The sequence below is a fragment of the Populus nigra genome, chromosome 7 (genome assembly GCF_951802175.1).
Source record: "Populus nigra chromosome 7, ddPopNigr1.1, whole genome shotgun sequence".
NCBI lineage: Eukaryota > Viridiplantae > Streptophyta > Magnoliopsida > Malpighiales > Salicaceae > Populus > Populus nigra.
In genome coordinates this window covers 11,751,011-11,771,772 of record NC_084858.1, presented here as the reverse complement: position 1 = coordinate 11,771,772, position 20,762 = coordinate 11,751,011, and the positions used below count along the sequence as shown (strand labels likewise).

Here is a 20,762-nt window from a genome sequence, read left to right as displayed (position 1 = left end):
CATTAGATTCTTCATTCTTCATAACTATTTTATCTTGACATCATTTCTTAGTTTGTTTCTCTTTTTTATTAAGAATACTAGTGCCAGTCTTAATAAATTAAAAAATACGAGTGTTTTGTATTTCTTAGTTTGATCTCTAGTTAATCCAAAATTAGCTTAGCTAACAAATCTGCAGCAGCATCCCCTTCTCTATATGCATGCGGCGCTTTGACTGTCCATTCTCTATACAGTAATTCCTGAGCCTTGGTAACCATAGCATAATTGGCATCTCCTGCTTCATGATAAGATTCACCACCAGAAGACGAATTCCAAGCGATCAAGGCAGCTCCAAACCTATGATGACTGCCCGGAGTTCCGCTCTTACAGAAGAATAAACTCCAGTATTTATAGCAAAACCCTGAACCCAGGAGCCCATGCTATCTCTGATAAGACCCCCAGCTTCTGCATGCTCCCCCTGGATTACCTTTGCTACAACCATACGTTCAACCATCTCATGACACTTGCAGCCAATCCCGTGCTTTCAATAGTACTAATTAGCCATGCTCTTGATCGCCTCTACTGGATTGCTACACGCCATATCCACCACCTCAGAAATTCTATGGTTTCTACTCTTCCATTTCCGTATCAGATGTCAAGTTTCTAATAAGCCACATGTGCATCTCCACATCAAAGAAATGTCACACCTCACGAGCGTCATGACAATTTCTTAACACATGCATAGTCAACTCCACCACTGACGGGCAATGGTGGCAACAAGGGTCGTTCACCATGTGTCTTTTATTTCTTCGCTCATTAGTCATCAGCCTATTATGCACAAGTAGCCAAATAAAAATCTTAACCCTCACGCACACAAGCTTCCATGGTGGTGCCAGCTGCCTGTTGATCGCCCACGTTACCTTGAGCATTATACGCCGATTTTCACCATTCTTCTAGTGACGCCAATACATGTGGTCCTCTCCCAAATCATTTGATGGGGCTGAATAACTTGCTAAACCATGACTAGGTGTCCTCCTGGCAACAGATGGGCAAACTCTTCCCATTTCCATTGCTTGTTCTCATCCACCATATCAGCAACTGTCTCCATGCGAGTCTCCTCTGGAATCACGTGATTAGATGATTGATTAATGGGCCATAACCCTCAATCCACTCATCAGTCCAAGATTTTACCGGTCTCCCATTGCCGATTGTCCATGCAGTTCCTTGATGCCAAACCTTGCCAATTACCCCCCACAAAAAAAACAAAAAGAAAAAGAAAAGAGTCCCTGTTTTTGAATTGCACCTTATTTGATTTGACAAACTTTAATCAGAATATGATCTATTTGAACAAATTCGTCAACTGAGGGCAACTATACCATTGAGCTTAAATTTCCATCTTCAAAACTCAATCACCATTTTTTTTTACCAATGGCATGAGAATCAATGACTAAGGTACTGCGACACTATTCATCATGAAGCACGTACAACTCCACTCACCACGAGACACTTACACCTTTACTCTGCTCTCACAACGAGGGGATGCAGTATCACTCTCCACGGAACAAGCACCACCAATGGTATTCTCCACTTACCACAAGCCTCTCTATCATTGCTCCACTTGTGCCAAGTTGTACACCACAAGATAGTTATAACAAGTGATCAAGGTATATAAAAACATCTAGTTATCAGGTAAGAATATATACAATTTTATCCAACACTTATTGTAACTACAAGCAACGGTCCAACACTTCCAATAACCACAAGAAACAATACAACAATTTCAATAACAATAAGCAACTATACAACAATTCCAAGAATCACCAACAATCATTTAGCAATCCAATATGTTCACAAAGAACACCCAACATTCATAAATATACTCTCACATGTTCGTTCTCTACTCTCTTGTGCTTTATTTACCTCATACTTTTTATTAACTTAAACATCAAAAGATCTCATGTTCCAATAAAGAAATTCTTTTGCAGGAAAACTCATGGATCAGTGGTCAAGCCCAACCATTCCACCTGGCCATTATTACAGTCGTGGAAAGACTAATTCAGCCAGAAATGTTCACGACTTCATCACTATCAAATCAACATTCATCATAGTCATTACTAGGTAGGTGGCCTACGCTACGTTATGGGATGGGTCAAACTTTTTCTAACATAAAAAAGGATGTACAGACAATGATAACTCTAGTTAACCTAGGATAACTTAATAATCATACGATCCAGAATATAAGATCGAGATGAAAAAAATAATTTAAAAAGAAAAAAGAAAAAAAGACCAAAGTTATATCAATAAAAAAAAAACTGGAAAAAACTCAAGTCAACTCGAGTTAACTTGACTAACCTGCACCTGTAATAACCCCACAAAAAGGAAAATGGCTAAATCACAAAGTTCAAGGGGCAATAATTTAATGCAACAGGATGAAAATGAAAAAAAAAATCAATTTCATGAAAAAACATCAAGAAAAGAAAAACTATGTCAACTTGGGTTAACTCGACTAACCCACTACTCGGGATATAAGATCGGGATAATCTCATAAAACAAAGTAGGACAATTCACCAAGCTCAAAGACAAATAACCTAATGTCAAATGATGAAATTAAAAAAAAAATCAATTTGTAAAAAGGCCATAATAAAACCAAACTTAAACCGAGCTAATATTCAAAACTAGGACTTAAGTCATGAGACTAGGGTTACCCTATAGAAGGAAGAAATGTAAGAATAGCGAAGCAAAATTCTCAATCATAAAAAATTAAAAACAAAACAAATAGCAATCAAAACAATGAGAACCAAATCTGGTATAATAATTAAATGAAACAAAATAATTAGGACTCAATTGAAAAACAAAATAAATTAAGAAAATGATAAAAAAAAAAACAATCTAAAGAATGAGGACTAAAATTGGATACAAAAATTAAATGAAATAAAATATTAAGGGATAAAATTGAAAAACAAATTAGAAAATGGATAAAAAAATAGCAATCAAAAGAATGAGGAACAAGTTTGATACAAATATTAAATGAAATAAAATGCTCATATGTGAAATTGAAAAAAAAATAAAAAATCATTAAAATCAACACAAATAGCAATTGAAATAATAAGGACCAAAATTGAATTAAATACAAGTTGGAGGACATAATTAAATTTTAGAAGGTTTGATGTGAATCCCAATGTTAGGAGAGAGAGAAAAAAGGAGAGAAGAAAAAAAATTAATCATCATACTACCAAGAATCTCACCACATGCACTACCACGTAAGCTACGTCGCCACTAGATATTTTGGATGACACAATGGTTGATTTTTTTACCATCAAACATCCCTGCACGCATCGTTCAAAGAGCATAGACGATGTCCACTCATTGTTGAATGCAACCACTTTTTATTTTTTATAATATTTTTTATTTGTTAAAAGACTGATTTGTTTCTCATTCAAAATGAGTATAACAATAAAAAAAAAACCACATGATGGAAATGTTAAAAACACCCCTCACAATAAGTTTAGTTTTTTTTTCTTTAAGAGGTAATTTAATCTTTTAATTGTTCTGAAAAAAAGTAAAAAACCAATAAGCCCATGTATACCAAGTTGTTTTTTATCCTAAGGGTAAATTAATAATTTGAATGTGAAACAAAAGAGTGAAGAGACCAATTTACCTTCATCCAATTTGTTAATGCCAATTGAACCCTCAATTTATAATTCTTTAGATTGTATTATGAAGGGAAAAAAAATCATTATATTATAACAATTAACAATGCATTGAGTCTTGCTCCGTAGTATTTTACCTAGCACTCTTATTGTTTTTTTTATGGTAATTTTCAAGCAAATATTATATGTAGCAGCTTGTCTCTAAAATCAATGAGTTATTTAAATTTTTCCTTGTCTTCTAAAATCCTAGCAGTAGAAAGACACATGAGTATTTAATTTTATAATAATAGATTTGTAAATAAGTAACTTTTAAAAATTTGTACTGGTATAATAGTTTGAAATATAAACAATCGAATAAGTATGATTTATTTTTATTATTATTATTATTATTTTTGCTTATTGATTGATACCAAATCTATTTCCATTTATTCAAAGGTTGTAGAATAGGAAGAATCACATTTAAAAAAATATATATATTTAGAGAGAGAGAGTTAAGTAATGATGGTAAATAGCTTAAAATAAAATCAACTCGAAAATTTATCTGACAAGAAGAAAAAATATAATTCATGACAAGATTAACGATACCTAAGTAGCTACCATATTTATTTTATTCCATAAAAAATGTTAGCAATATTGAGATTTATTTATTAATAATGGGTGACTAACGGTATAATAGAAAAAATCCAAATAAGTTATATAATAATTGTTTTAAATTTAAATCACATATTTGTACACTAATCTTAATACATTTAAACATTGGGATTGACCACTCAAAACATCAGTCGATGCTTTTCCATTAAAAAAAATATTAAAAAAAACAAGAAAATAAAATAAATAAATAAATAAACGTTTGAGAAGGAGGAAAAAAATTCGGATTTGACTGCACGAAACATGGTTAATGCTTTTCCATGAAAATTCATTGAAGAATAAAGGAAATAAGAAAAGTTTATAATGATTTAACGATCATAATTAGAGAGCAAATCGTGGAAAGAAGAAGAGAGCAAATCTTACCTAATAAAGGAAGGAAATATTAGCAAATAGGAAATATTTTGGTATTCTATCAACCATTAAATCTTATTTTTATACATCTCTTAGTGGATCCTTCCTTTATAAAAAGATAATTACTTTAATTTTGAATCATAAATAGAAACATATTTCAGGCTATAAAAGTTTTTAGAAAATTCTAAATCTTTTAACAAACGTAATTTCTTATTATAGGCATCATTTGCTATTCCACTTGGTTAAATTACTAGCACATTGGCATGTGCTGTATCATGGCTAGGAGCAAAAAGAGTTTCAAATGTATAAAAAAAATACATAACCATTGCTAATATGTCTTCTAAAAAAATAGATTTTAACCATGGCTAATATGTCTTTTAAAAAAATAGATATTAACCATGAATTCAAAACTAGATGCATATTAAATAATGTTTTTATCTAATATTGAGAAACAAAACCCGCATTAAAATTACCAAGGTCAACCCGTGTAATAGTCACAATTTAACCGAATAAAAACACATAACCATGTTTATTGGACCAAATGTAACCGATCTAATACATATATTCATGTTTATGCACACCGTTTTTTTTTTTATATACTGAAATTTCAGCAGAGTTTCTCCGAAGATTTCAAGTTGTCAATTATACTTCAAATTTATTTTTATACACATTTTTCAATTCTGTTCCAATCATCCTAGATCTCACCACAAATCAATTATGCTCAACATTCTAAACCAAGCATTTATATTAATGTCCAAAATTCACAATATAATCTAAGTAAGAATACAAGTCAAAACATGTGTATATGAGTTATAATAACAGCACATTAATAATTTTGTTTGTTTATAATTAAGCATCAAAATAGAGTTCAAACTTCATTGATACATAATTAAGTAAGATTACATGTAATCTCAAAATGATACATTTTTATTCCCAATCTATAATAACAAAACATGATAAGTGGAAAACTATTCTTGATGCAAATGAGAAGGTCCTAGAAAAAAAAATATGTAGTTATTATGAAAATACAATAATTATATCAATATTTAATATTTTAAATTATAAATTACCCATACTTATCATTTCTTATCAATGTTTTTGAATCAAGTGTAATCATATCATTATACTTTCCTTGATATCTAATTCACCTCATTTCTTATAAAAATTCATGCTCTCTTAGTATTCAGTTATACCTTTTGTTGATGCTAGTGATATTACCAGCATCATTAGATCCCTTACCCGAGACCGACCAATCAAAACTAGTAATGAACACCGATATCAATATGACCCATTGATATCGTTAGTTATTCTAGCTCCGATAACCAATTAACCTCTTTTCGGGTATCTTAAATCCATTGTTTAGAATTGATGATATCAAGAAAACTCTTGACATCATTAGTCTCCCTTCAGGAGTAGTTAATCAATTTTTTCACTCATTTACTCCATTTTCTTCCATAATTCACTTATTTGCTTACTTTCACATTAATATCGGAACAAATGATTGAATTTCTACATTAACAATATTAACTTAATGTAACAAAATTATAAATGCGAAGCACCTACCTATTGTATTAGAAGCTCCTCATCCAGCTCGGGTTAGTGACACAGCTGCTCAAGTATCCCCTGCAAATCAATTCTCTTATTGATTAGCATTACCCTTAATGGACTCAAAATAAAAGTCACTATTATATTTAACATTCTCTTATCAATGTTTTGCTTCGTTCTCTAATAGAATTAGTTATATTTCCCATATAACTTCATCATTCAAATTTCTTATTAACTATCTTCATAAAGGTTACGAAAACATACATAACCCTTTCGTCATACTTTAATCTCTATCCATTTATGTTCGTTTATATTTTAACTACATCACATATCATATTTGATATAATTTCTATACTAATATAAACATGACTTATTTTTCCCTCATATTATTATTATGTAAAATAATACCAAAGACCCAAATAATCATCATTCACATTATTTATAATACAATTATAACATAATTTACAAAAACTAATAAGAAAAATCACTATTCACCCATCTACACATGGCTGGCCACTCAAGACCCACCAATCCTCTAATATGTTTTCATCATTTCATCATAATTTCATGCATTCCATAAGCTATAATGATCCTAAGCACCCAATTTCAAGATAATTTACCTTTTTCTCCAAATTTTCACTTAGAACCCGAATTCAATTATGCAACAATTCTAATGAAAATCAAGAAATCCTCATTCTAATTGACATAAAGATACTCTAAACATCCTACCAGATCATAATTTGAATTTTGAACACTAACCAGTTTAGATTTTTTTCAAGTCTTTTTCTTTCCCTCCTTTTCTCTTCACTTTCTTCTCTACTCACTCTCTTTATCTTCACAAATCCTACCCAAATTTAGTGTTTTTCTTGTGTTTAATCCTTCTCTAAACCCTCCCTAACCCTTAATCTCTATTTTCCATAAGCATTTGCATAAGAATTTCTTTCAAATTTTTCATATTCTCCTCTGTTTCTTTTTTTATTTGTTCTAGTTTTCGGCTTTGAGGGATAAAAGGAGAGGATGAGAGTTTTTTTTTTTAATTTAAAACTTTTCCCCACAATTCCTTTAATTCTTTTTTTTTGGTTATTTTCTAAACTTATTCTAACATTTAATACCCTTCTTTTATTAACTTGGCCCATTTTTCTTTTTCATTTTCAAGACAATCCCTCTAATTATTATTCATTTGTATATTTTTACCAAAATAAAATCTTGTAGATATCTTATTCATCCATTCATTATAATGTGAAAAAATAAAACTTTTTTTATCATAATTTCTCAAGGATTACAACCCGGATTGACATGTAAAACTTGCTGGGATAATCTTGAAAAAACAAATTAGAAAGTTCAATCTCCAGTTAACTCAAGGATAAAATTGGTAAAAAAACAAGATTAAATTAAAAAAATCAAGTGAACTTGAGAAAACCAACCAAACTTACAATACAAGTCATGCACGTTATCAAATTCAATAAATTTTTAATCCCATATATTATTTTTCATTTCTTAGATCTATACGATAATAAAACGCATGAGATTTATACTATAAAAAAATAATCAACGCATAAGACTAAGATAACAAAAGTGAATAATTGATAACAAATGGTGAAATTATATTTTTTATTTTTAAGTTAAATAAAAAAATATATCATCAATAATAAAAGGTGAAATTGTATTTTTTTTTACAAGAATTGAGGGACAAAAAATGCATTAAATAAAAAAAATAGTCAGGATGTTGTGGCATAACTTGTTAAACCTACGATCCAAGTTATGGACTCAACTGGATTCAATAATTTTTTTATATAAATATATATTTAACTTAAATATAAAATTAAAAATAATAATAATAAAAAAGGCCTAGCTACTCATGCCTTTAGCCCATCACCATTGGGCCTTAAAAATAAAGAACCTTGACGTGTGTCTATGCCTGTTTTTTTTTTCTTTTCTTTTCTTTTCAAGATTGTCCACCTCTATTTTTAGGCAAATAACATGTTACCCGTTGTAGCAGACAAAATATCATCTGCTATTCTAGATTCTGGCCACCACAATGGTGGTTGGAAAATTGAGATACTATTTTTTTTATCTAAAAAACTCATTTTAACCTAAAAACACCCTAGAAACATGCTTAGAATATCTAAAAATCAATTTATCAACCTAATAAACCTAAAAAAAATCCAAATTACAAAATTAAACTGCATAAAATTTCTCATCCTCAACTTAGATCTATTTTAGCAGCAGCAGCAGTAATTATTGTTGTTGTTTTAATAATTATTAAATTGAAAGCAAGTTAACTTAGCTAATTAAATTATTTAGCATTATCCTGCCAAATATGAGAGATGATGAAAAGAAATTAAATATAGGGGGTTATAAAAAAAAAGTTAAGGAAAAAAAAAGCATTAGAATTATTTTATCTTTCACCTGGGGTAAAAACTACTTTGAATAATGCTTTAACCGAAGAACCCAACAAGTTGTTTAGGTAAACACATTTCTTTACAAATTAGTCTTACATAGAAATTCTAAACATATTCTCTATGTCTTAAATTATTTCAATCTTAGGGCTTTTTTTTTAATAAAAAAAAACTGATCACCAAGATCTATAGGTTTCGCTCACAATATTGTACTAAATTTTGGTAATGTGGTTAAATTTATTTTTTAAAATTTTTTTTTAAAATTAAAAAAATATTAAATTAATATTTTTAAGTATTTTTTTTGATGATTTTGATGTGCTAATTTTAAGAAATTTTCAATTGAAAAGTATTATTGCAAAAACATTGTAAATTGTCTTTCCAAACACATATTTAATGATGGATTAACCAACCTAATAGCTCAAGGTTTGAGAAATTTTTTATAGTAAATTTCCTTTTATATATAGGTTCTATTAATTTATATCGAAAAATTAATCTTTTATCTATTTTCACCCACCTCTATTAACAAAAATAACCAAAAATACTCTTTATAACGTAGATTTAATTTTTTTTTTGTCTTCAAAATTATAGATAGCTTATCAATTAATTTGTTTTTTTAAAAAAATCTAAAATGATGATGAAAATGTGAAAAAACTTTATATAAATTTAAAGATGATTTATTGATAAATAATCTTGTGCGAGGTTATCTATAAAAAATACTTCAAATGCTAAGTCAATATAGTATTTTAAGTGTATTTTCTTGTAGAAAAAAAAGATGATTGCATCTAGTAAATGAGAGAGAAAGATGATTCAAGACATCCTTCTTCTTGCTTTCCTTTTTCTTATATAAACAAGGAGTAGTCTTTAAAATAGGAGTTCTTAGATGAAGCCATGTCGTCTAGGCTAAAGATATCGATGTAGTGCATAATATCGACATGAATAATAATAAACTTCAAAGAAAGATGCAAAAGAGAAGGAGATTGTTCAAAAGAAGCAAGTTTAAGGTAGGCTTGATTAAGTTCGGTTTGACCGAGGTCAAACTGGAGATAAAAAGTATTAACCCAAACCCAAAATGAGTTCGATTAGGTTTAATCTGGAGCGAAACACCAAAACTGAAAGTGGGTTTGGTATGACCTGGTCAAACTAAATCCAAGAAAAGTTTATAGGCTTGGTTTGACCGTGGTAAAACAGACCCGACATCTTTGAACCAAGCCCGTAAATGGGTTTGATTTGACCTGGTCAAACAGGCCTAACATCATATTATTATTTAATTTGAATTATTTTCTTAGAAAGAAATGAATAGAACTCATATATACTTAAAAAAATGCAATTAAATAAACCCCAAAAAATACTATAACTAGTGAAGAAGAAGAAGAAGAATTATTAGTTAACTTGAGTTGTAAATAATTTGCAGAAGTGGCAATCCTCTGCTCGTATTCACATGTAAGACAGAGGATGAACACCAAAATCATTCTTGTGAATACTGTTAAATATTAAAAAAAAAAAAAAAAAAAACCTGGAACCAAGTTTAGAACCTCTTGTTGACAAAATTAATCCAATCTTCTGCTCATCATTGAATAAAAAATACTGACACTAAATAATTAAATATACATATACATACTTGCATGGAGGAAGCACTCTTAATTAAGCATGGTGAGGTCACTCCTGCATCGCTTTGTCGTCATTGCTTGACAAAAGATTTGTGTAATTGAAAATTAAGGAAAGAGATAAGGTTTATTACTCTTAAATAGGGTAAAATAGACTAAAAGAAATATTAAATTAATTATTTTTTATTTTTTTAATGTTTTAATATTAAAAAATATTTTTAAAAAACTACAGAAACACCATACCGGGTACTATTATAATAATAGTAAGCTTTTTCTAACAAAGGATGTTTCTTGGAAGCACAATAAAGATAGTTGTTGGCTTTGCTTGAAACTGTACTCCTGGTTGGTCCCCCCCCACTACACTTTCACGGCAGTTAATTTTAAGTGTTTTTTTTAAGATTGTAAGAATCATTATAGTTTAAAGTATTTTTATTTAGAATTATTATTTTTGAATAAAAACATAAAAAATTAATTTTAAATAAAAATAAAATTAAAAATTAAAAAAACACAGTTGCATCCCGTTCCCAAATATAACTTAAGCAAATTGCTGGAAAAAAAGAGAAATTATGTGAGTTTCACAATATTTCTTAATAATTTTGTTAGTTGAAACTAATAGAAGAATTTAATTGAGAATCCATTGGTTTGGTAAGTATCCAATAAATACAAGAAGTAGTGGTTGGTGATTTTTTAAAATAATTTAACACAGTCTTAAAATTATTTTCTCAGACTCTAGCACAAACAAAAAACAATTTCGAAAAATAAAATAGTTAAGAAAAAAAATACCATATTTTTCATTTTTTTAAATACTGCATATATATATATATATATATAAAAAGCTAAATTTGAAGGGTTAGCAATTTATCAGTGGAGGCGAGGCTCCTCTTAGCGGGGGAAAAAAAAACTCTTTTGTCGATGCATGGATGAGTTTTTTTAATTTGGTTTAATTCTTTTATTTTTTTTATTAAAATTATTATTTTTTAATTTAACCATCAAATCAAAGATTTGTGGTTGTCTAATTTATTTTTTATTTTAAATTTTTTTATTCAACTTTTTTTTTACTTTTATTTTTTAATATTTGATTGGCTGAAAATTGATCATTTTTTCATTTCTGGAATTATTTTTTTAACAAGTTATTGTTGTTGGGTTTTTCTTTTTAAGTTTTTGTTTGAATTATTGTGTTTATTTTTTTTATTTTAATAAAATTATTTTATTTAATCAAAACTATAACCTGAGTGATTAATTTTTTTATGAAAAAAATTTGTTGAGGTTTGCTTTCAATAACAATGAACTTAATATCTTTATAAATTATTTTTTAAAATATTTTTTATTTAAAAATATATTAAAATAATATTTTTTATTTTTTAAATTTATTTGTGATATAATTATATCAAAATAATATAAAAATATTAAAAAAAACTAATTTTAAACTAAAAAATTTAAAATTATTTAAAAAAAGGTTGAATCCACAGTACCAATCATATCTTATTAAACGACCAATCATGGTTCTTGAGGACCCCATGAACTTGAACTGAACAAGAAAAGGAGAAGGTGGCCCCACCCTTACCTTCTGGAAGGACACCCCACGTGGAGTCCTTTATCCTCAGACACGCTCTCAACTGTAAGGATTATTATTATTATTATTATTTATTTTATGATTTCATGGTATTTCTTTTTTAATAACCCCACTAATAATACATGTATGTGAGAGCCCAATCCAACAATAAATTGACAGGGCTGACGCATTTATTGACCGTCTGTGGACCCCATTCCTCCACCTCACGACAAACCTCCCTCCATTCGTAAGCAAAATCCAATAAAAATTGTTTTTAACAAATCAAGCAAGAAGAAGAGCCTCAATTCAGTCCTCTAATCATCTATTAATTCTTTATATGGTCCCTAAAGAAATTTGTTTCTTCAATTAGGTCTTCAATAAATTTCCCAAAGAAGTTCCGCTGTCAATAGAATTAAAGAATCCATCAAAGTCAGTGAAAATTTCAACCTCATGGACATTTTTTCACTGGTTTAGAATTGTTTTCAAGAATCTATTTATTTGGAGTTTATTAGGCAAAAACAGTTAAAAACAATAAGTGAAAAGTGAGATGGAGGAGCTAACTTGATAAAGATTCTATGAAATAGAGGGTTTAATTGAGAAACTAGTTTGCTATAAAACTAAGTTGAGAATTACTTGATAATTGGGGGACTATATTGGGTTTGGCCCAAAGAAAAATAAAAGGAAAGAAATTTATGATACAAGAAGGAAGGAAATCCACCGTTTTTCAAAACCTCTAAATCGAATTTAATTAAGATTTTTTAATAAAAAATTTTATTTATAATTTTTTTAAGAGTTAAAAATTAAATTTTATTCTTAAAATGCTATCAAAGCAAATTGAATGTCAAACCTTCATTTATGTAGTATTTGATATTATGATATTGTTTTTTTAAAATATTTTTAGTTTTTAAAAGCGTGGTGCTATTAAAAAAATAAATTGTTTTTTTTAAGGAAAAAATTAATATTAAAATTATTTTTTAAAAATATTTATCTACATCTTTTTTAACAAGGTGAAGGGAATAAAAATAATATATAAAATAAAATGAATTCAGTCATCAGAAGTAGAATTAGCTTCAAATAACTGTTAAGGAAAGTGAAAAGAAAAGAAAGGAAAAGAAAAACGCGTACTCTAAAGATCACAAACACTGTTGAATCTTCTCTCTATCTCGCTCTCGCTCTCTCTCTCTCTCTCTCTCTCTCTCTCTCAGTGAAAAAGACCCTAAATTAGGGTTAGGGTTTTCAAAAACAGAAAAAAGAAAACCCTCTCCATTCATTCACTACAACAACTGAAAGAGAGGGGTTTTCAGTGTTTTAGAGACCCTTTTGAGGGTTCTGAAATGGGTTCCTCTTGTTTTCCTTCTTCAGTTATCAAGTGGCAATCCTTCACAAAACTGAAACTTTTCTCTCTCTTCTGCGCCTTCTCGCTGTCCCTAAACTGTGCCGCTTCTTTTGATTCTGACAAATCTGTGCTGTTACAGTTCAAGAACTCAGTCTCTGACCCTTCAGGGCTTCTCTCTGGCTGGAATCTGATCAACACCAACCATTGTCACTGGAACGGCGTCTCGTGTGATGCTAATTCGCGCGTTGTTTCGCTTAATATCACTGGAAATGGCAACTATAGAGGTAAAGACAGTGGAAATGGCAACTATAGAGGTAAAGACAGTGGAAATGGAAGTGCTTTTTTGTGTTCTGGTGATTCTATTGAGCTTTCACTGTATGGGTTTGGGATTAGGAGAGATTGTAAGGGTAGTAAGGGGGTTTTAGTGGGAAAGTTGTTGCCTTTTATTGCCAAGTTAAGTGAACTTAGGGTTTTATCATTGCCCTTTAATGGCTTCCAGGGTTTGATACCTAGTGAAATATGGTGCATGGAGAAGTTAGAGGTTCTTGATCTTGAGGGTAATTTGGTGTCTGGGTCGTTGCCGGTTTCATTTTCCGGGTTAAGGAACTTGAGGGTTTTGAATTTTGGGTTTAACAGGATAGAAGGAGAGATACCGGGTTCACTTTCTTACTGTGAAGGTTTGGAGATCTTGAATTTAGCTGGAAATCGTATCAATGGGACAATTCCGGGGTTTGTTGGCAGGTTAAAGGGTGTGTATCTGTCATTGAATCAGCTTGGTGGTTCTCTGCCTGAGGAGTTTGGTGATAATTGTGAGAAACTTGAGCATTTGGATTTGTCTGGGAATTTTTTGGTTGGAGGGATTCCTAGTAATTTAGGGAAATGTGGGAATCTGAGGACACTATTGTTGTATTCAAATCTGTTTGAAGAAATTATTCCACTTGAACTCGGTAAGCTTGGGAAGCTAGAAGTGTTGGATGTGTCAAGGAATAGTCTTAGTGGGCCAGTGCCACCTGAGCTTGGAAATTGCTCTGCATTGTCTGTGCTTGTGCTTTCGAATATGTTTGATCCATATCAGGATTTTAATGGTACGAGAGGGGACAGTTTGTTGGATCATTCAATTTCTGCGAATGAAGATTTCAACTTTTTTCAAGGGGATATGCCTGCAGATGTTCTGACTCTTCCAAAACTGAGGATGTTGTGGGCACCAAGTGCAATGCTTGAGGGCATGTTGATGAGCAACTGGGATCCCTGTGATAGCTTGGAAATGATCAATTTGTCTCATAACTTCCTCACAGGAGAAATCCCTCGTGGGATTAATCACTGCAATAAGCTGTGGTATCTGGATTTGAGCTTCAATAAGCTTAATGGGGAACTTCTTGCGGAGTTTCCAGTTCCTTGCATGACTGTTTTTGATGTTAGTGAAAATGCATTATCAGGTTCCATCCCCAGTTTTTATAGCAGCAGTTGCCCTCGTGTTCCTTCCGTGAATGATAATCCCTTGAATGCTTATGATCCATCATCTGCCTATGTATCATTTTTTGCATATAAAGCTCAGACTGGAAGTCCTGCTATGTCACCTGGAGGAAGCGGTGGAATCACAGTTTTTCATAACTTTGGGAGCAATAACTTTACTGGTACTCTCCAGTCCATTCCTATTGCACCTGTAAGATCAGGAAAGCAAACTGCTTACACATTTTTGGCTGGAGATAACAAGCTCAGCGGGCCATTCCCAGGTATTCTGTTTGAGAAGTGTCATGGATTGAACACGATGATTGTTAATGTTAGTAGCAATAGAATGTCTGGTCAGATTCCGGCAAATATGGGTCCAATGTGCAGATCTCTCAAGCTTCTGGATGCATCTAAGAATCAGATTATGGGGACCATTCCCCCAAGTGTTGGTGATTTGGTTTCTCTCGTTTCTCTTGACTTGAGTTGGAACCTTTTGCATGGCCCGATACCATCTAGTTTGAGCCAAATAAGGGGTTTGAAGTACCTGTCTTTGGCTGGTAATGGAATCAATGGTTCCATTCCTTCTAGCTTAGGGAAGCTGCAAACTTTAGAGGTTCTGGATCTCTCTTCGAACTTGCTTTCAGGAGAGATACCAGATGATCTTGTGAAGTTGAGAAACCTGACTGCTCTTCTTCTCAATAACAATAAACTCTCTGGGCAGATACCCTCTGGTTTAGCAAGTATGACTTTGCTCTCAATGTTTAATGTCTCCTTCAATAACTTGTCTGGGCCACTGCCATCAAGTAACAGTTTGATGCAATGTAGCAGTGTTCTTGGAAACCCATATCTACACCCCTGCCGTGTTTTCTCCCTAGCAGTGCCATCTCCAGATTCTCAAGGAAGGGCTTCTGAGGCACAAGGCTATGCTTCTCTCTCAGGTCAAACCCAGAAGAGGCAGGGTGGTGGCTTCACTTCAATTGAGATAGCATCAATAGCCTCTGCATCAGCCATTTTTTCAGTTCTCCTAGCTCTGATTTTCCTATTCATCTACACCAGAAAGTGGAGTCCAAAGTCCAAAATAATGGGATCTGCCAGAAAGGAAGTAACAATCTTCACAGACATTGGGGTTACGCTGACATTTGAGAATGTGGTGCGGGCCACTGGGAGTTTCAATGCGAGCAATTGCATTGGCAATGGAGGTTTTGGGGCCACTTACAAGGCAGAGATCTCTCCAGGAGTTCTGGTGGCAATTAAAAGGCTTGCAGTTGGACGGTTCCAGGGCATTCAACAGTTTCATGCAGAGATCAAAACCCTTGGAAGGCTCCACCATCCAAATCTTGTCACTTTGATTGGTTATCATGCAAGTGAAACAGAAATGTTTCTCATATATAATTATTTGCCAGGTGGTAATTTGGAAAAGTTTATTCAGGAGAGGTCCACAAGGGCAGTGGATTGGAGGATACTTCACAAAATTGCTCTGGACATAGCTCGTGCACTTGCCTACCTGCATGATCAGTGTGTACCACGTGTACTCCATCGGGATGTTAAGCCCAGCAACATTCTTTTAGATGATGATTTCAATGCCTATTTATCCGACTTTGGTTTGGCCAGGCTCTTGGGAACTTCGGAAACCCATGCTACTACTGGAGTGGCTGGAACTTTTGGGTATGTTGCCCCAGAGTATGCAATGACTTGCCGTGTATCAGATAAGGCTGATGTTTATAGTTACGGGGTTGTGCTTCTTGAGTTACTTTCAGACAAGAAAGCTCTGGATCCTTCATTTTCCCCGTATGGAAATGGTTTTAACATTGTTGCTTGGGCATGCATGCTTCTTCGGCAGGGCAGAGCTAAGGAGTTCTTCACAGGAGGGTTATGGGATGCTGGGCCACACGATGATTTGGTAGAAATCTTACACCTGGCGGTTGTGTGTACGGTGGACACGCTATCGACCAGGCCTACGATGAAGCAGGTTGTACGACGGTTGAAACAACTGCAACCGCCGTCATGCTAGTTGCTTGATAGGGTCATGCTTGATTTAACATAGTGATTTGTAGTGGTGGGTAAGCCCATTTAATTTATGCTTTCTTGGTCCTCGTTACGGGCTGCCCATAGGAGCTAAACTTTTAGTTATTTACCCACTTGTAAATGGTAATATAGTTTTGCCCCCATTTTTCTAAGCTGTTCCCCCGCTTGGGGGGTCTCATTGATGAATCTGCAAAAGAATGCAGATATTCATTTGCCACGGTGTATAAATGAATCTCAGTTTCCATTTGCTTAATAAAGCCATCGAATCGAGATATTTTCTGGGAATCTGTTCGTGCGTCTGCTAAAAACATGCCATTTTTGACAAGTGAGCTGTACAAATGGCTATTGCTCTTCAAATAAATCATGGGATAGTCTTGGTTTAGTTGCTTGCAGGTCGCATGTGAAGTTCAATTGAACAGGGACTGCGGCCATAAAGTCCTAGAGCAGCAAAGGGAGACCTCGCCATGCATTCCTGATCAAACCATGACATAAGCCCTGCAGTGACGAGGTAGTTCTGCAAGTGGCTATCGTGGGGTTGTTTCCCTTTGCAATCATGTTTTTTTGGTGGCTCTCTTTTCCTCGTCATTTCACTTCTGTTGGTTCACGAGCAACAGCAACGATCATGATATCCAATTTTACTTTCCAACTTACCTGCAACCAAATTTGGTATATTTTAAAGAGGACAAATGCCAATTCGTGGTTTGCCTACTTTGCATGCCATTTTGTTAATGTCTATCCCAGGAAGACCAACTGTTCAACTTTCTGAAATCAAGACTTGGATCTCGGCTGCATTCTCGCTTTCAAATTTTATTCTGCGCATCTAATTCCTGAACCAAAAAGGATTAGGTTTTAGGCCCTTCAAAGTAGGTTGAAGCTTGCAAAGAGTGGAACGTGGTTTTCACTTCTCCAATGCCCCAGTTCTTAAGCAGTCAGCAATAGTCCCATATTTTGTTAGTGCTCGATTGGGCTTGGACGCATTCACCTGCTTGTAAAAATTGAAAGAAATAGGCAAGCCAGCATAGACACACCCTTCATCGGCTGGCCTGCTTTACATCAGGAAAAATAATCTTGCATCCTGCTATAAGGCCGAAATAGAGCAACTGATTTAGCTTTGCAGCAACAGCCATCAGGCATGATAATTAAGAACAAATTGAAACTGAAAACAAAACAAAAATTTCATTAGCCTTAAACCTTTTTGGTTCTTTTTTCTCGCTGTCTGTTTTGCACGAGATTAACATTACAAAAGGGGGGGAGGGTTAACAACTATATGCTTAAGGGGTTGCTCTACATCACCATCACCATCACCATCACCAGCATGCTTGACAAACTCAGCTGCTGAGAGAAAGCTTCCATGGCTAACACATACAATCCTCAGCTCTTCTCCTTTACGATACTGGTAGAGAAAACCTTCTATTCGTTTCCCGTTGGGACCATCTCCTTTTGTGGACACACATGGCATATCCTCCAACACATTTCTCACTGCCTCCTTAGTTCCATTCTCAGCGACTATAAGTTTGTTAGATCTGTTCTTTTCCATTGCAACCCCTGCAGGGAAACCTAATTTTTCAGCTAGTGCTAATCTAGGCGCTATGATCGATTTCCGCTCACACTCTGACAAAGACTGCACACTGACAGGACTTCTTGACTCAACACACTTGTTCATTCCTATATTGAAACAAACAGAATATAGGAATAAGAAGTTGGATTAAGGAAAATAAGTAGTTCAAATACAACCAGAAATTATGGAAAGTCAATACACTCTATGAAGATGCTCTCTGCACTGACATGGAGTGAGATAAACTGGAGCACAAACTATTAGTGAAAGAACGAAACTATCTCATATATAGATATGTTAAAAAAATAAAATAAAAAGGAGTCAGAATCTTCAGGTGTATCATACAAGGCTGGCAATCACAGCATATGAGCTTCGCTAGCATGAGCATGTTCATCAGCATTATCTGATATTCAATGGAAACACTCAATTTGAAAGCTAAAGAAGACTAGCCAAATGCATCCCCCACGCATAGCTTCAAAGAGAGTTCTGCTTTGGCCCGGGGTGTCGCTATGCCTGGAGAAGTTATGCAAGCTTGCATTAAAAGAGTATCTTGCCCAAGTACTTTGGGCATGAAGATCCCAGCCACAGTGAGTTTTAAGAAAAATATTATATTACAAACAAGAGAACAAAACAGAAGCTAAAATAACCATGCTGAGGAACTCGAAATGAACCAGAAGCATGTGCTTTAGAGAGTCAACGATTTGTTTTTTTGTTTCCAGAAATATAATCAATTTAAGATTGCTGGAGTCTTTTTTTTGTGCATCCGGAATAAGGTAGCCAGGAAGCTTACGCCTTTGAAGTCGTCCAAAAATTAACACAAATGCTATGTATTGAGAGAAGCCTCACGAGAAGCTACCATATAAATTGCATACAAAATTTCAGCACATACATTTCAGGCTCACTCTGTTGTGCACTCCTTTCAGGAAATGATTTATACCACCAAAATAAATTGAGAAGTGAACAATCAGACAACATAACAAGCCAAGAAATTGGTCGCTTTACTATTACCTATGCTATCACCACAAACCAAAAGATTCCTAGTAATTCATCTGCATCTTTATATCATAAAAATATGGCCAAGTGAAATTAACAAAATGGAGCTCTCATACCTTTCGCTATACTGTTTTGCACTGACCAAAGTTTGGAGACAACGAAACATAGAAACATCTTATGCATACTTGAATAGGATTGAGAAAAATCTGAAAAGAAATCTATTCTAAACTCAACTAAAATTGAAAATAGAAAACGGATAAGAAACACAGAAAAGCTCCATTGGAAATAGGTTTGTAAACGCAAAGGCCTTCACGAGTTCTAACACTTCAGAACAGATTTCCCACTGCAAAACATCCCCACATCGAACAACAAAGCATTCATAGATTTCTCACGGAACTAGACAGCCAATATTAAAACATTCACAGACTACTGAACTTGGATCAAGCTTGAATGATATACAAAGAAACACATGGTCCGAAAAGCCCAGCATGTTGCATGCTGGAAAAGCTAAAGAAAATAATCACAAAAACATAAATAATATAATTTTTTTCAACAATGTAGACAAATTAATAACTAAAAAGATGCCAAAAACTTTCCAATTGGTCTACTTCCATAGATTATAACCTGGCGAAAAATCGGAACAGGCCAGTATCAGGCTAAAATAGCATCCAACCATTGGCAAAACATCTTAATAACAATAATAGCAATCAAATTTCAAATAAGAATCAAAGCAACCACACATGCACCAAATGTTTTAAGGAAAGGAAAAAAAATAAAAAAAGAATGTTTGTTACCTTTAACTGGCTGGCTTTCAAATTCTGTTATCCCAGAAGATGCAGTCCCTTGTGATGTTAGTCATAATGGTGGTGGTGCTACTTCGGCTTGTGTTAACAGCCCTTCTATAGCAACACCAAACAAACCATTGAAGCTCTTAAGAAACTCTTTTTGATGGTGATTACCAGTTGTGCCATTTTCACTCTGATCATCTTCCTCACCCCTATTTTTATCCTTCACTGCTTTGAAATTTTGCTTCTCTGATCTCTTCCTTTTAGCCTCCATTCTCCTAAGTGTCTGCATCTCTTTCCTCTTCCTCCACTCCTCCTCTGTCTCCGTTGGCAAAGAACAAGTCCCTGAAAGATTATTACTTTCCATATTAGGTACCACAAAAGAACTTCCATTTCCATTTTCTCTTAATGGGTTAACAAAATCTGCTGCTATAGAAGATGGTCTAGATTTATTAATCTTCTTGGCTTTTGGGTCCACACCGAATCTACCATTCAATGAAAGTCCAAGACTTAGCTCAACATCTTCTTCTCCGTTGAGTTTGTGATTACAATGATTCCCAGATATGAACCTTGGCAACAAATCCTTGGGAAAATTGTTGAACATAGAGATGTTATTATGTTGCTGTTGGGTTTCAATGTTCTGAAGTTTCTCTGTCTGTGCCATTTGATATATAATCAACGCAAAAACCAAGAACAGCACCGAAGTAAAAATGACTTTGATAGAAAACTTGCAGAACAACCCAGATTTTGAAATTTGACTAGGAACTTAAATCCCATCACCAAGAATATTGTCAAGAACCAACAACTTCAAATTCCAACATGAAAAAAACCAAACATTGAGTTAAAAAATCCTCATTTTCTCCGTTTCCCAAAAAACATAAAAAAACTTGTATA

General features: G+C 33.2%; 1 protein-coding gene and 1 pseudogene across 1 annotated transcript; one reads left to right on the top strand and one right to left on the bottom strand.

Moving 5' to 3' along the window:
- The first annotated feature begins 12,869 nt into the window (after nt 1-12,869).
- On the top strand, nt 12,870-16,820 carry LOC133699501 (LRR receptor-like serine/threonine-protein kinase RPK2). The gene is made up of 2 exons (XM_062122765.1): nt 12,870-13,345; nt 13,376-16,820. Exons 1-2 carry the CDS (start codon nt 13,060-13,062, stop codon nt 16,519-16,521), a joined length of 3,432 nt encoding a protein of 1,143 aa, XP_061978749.1. The 5' UTR covers nt 12,870-13,059; the 3' UTR covers nt 16,522-16,820.
- Nucleotides 16,821-17,692: 872 nt separating this feature from the next.
- Nucleotides 17,693-20,762, bottom strand: LOC133699179 (ninja-family protein AFP3-like; annotated as a pseudogene).

What these genes read in the sequence shown, in the direction of transcription:
- LOC133699501 (XM_062122765.1), top strand. Translation starts at nt 13,060, where the DNA reads ATGGGTTCCTCTTGTTTTCCTTCTTCAGTTATCAAGTGGCAATCCTTC. An exon ending in TGGAAATGGCAACTATAGAG is followed by an intron (nt 13,346 to 13,375) that starts GTAAAGACAGTG and finishes GCAACTATAGAG; the next exon opens with GTAAAGACAGTGGAAATGGA.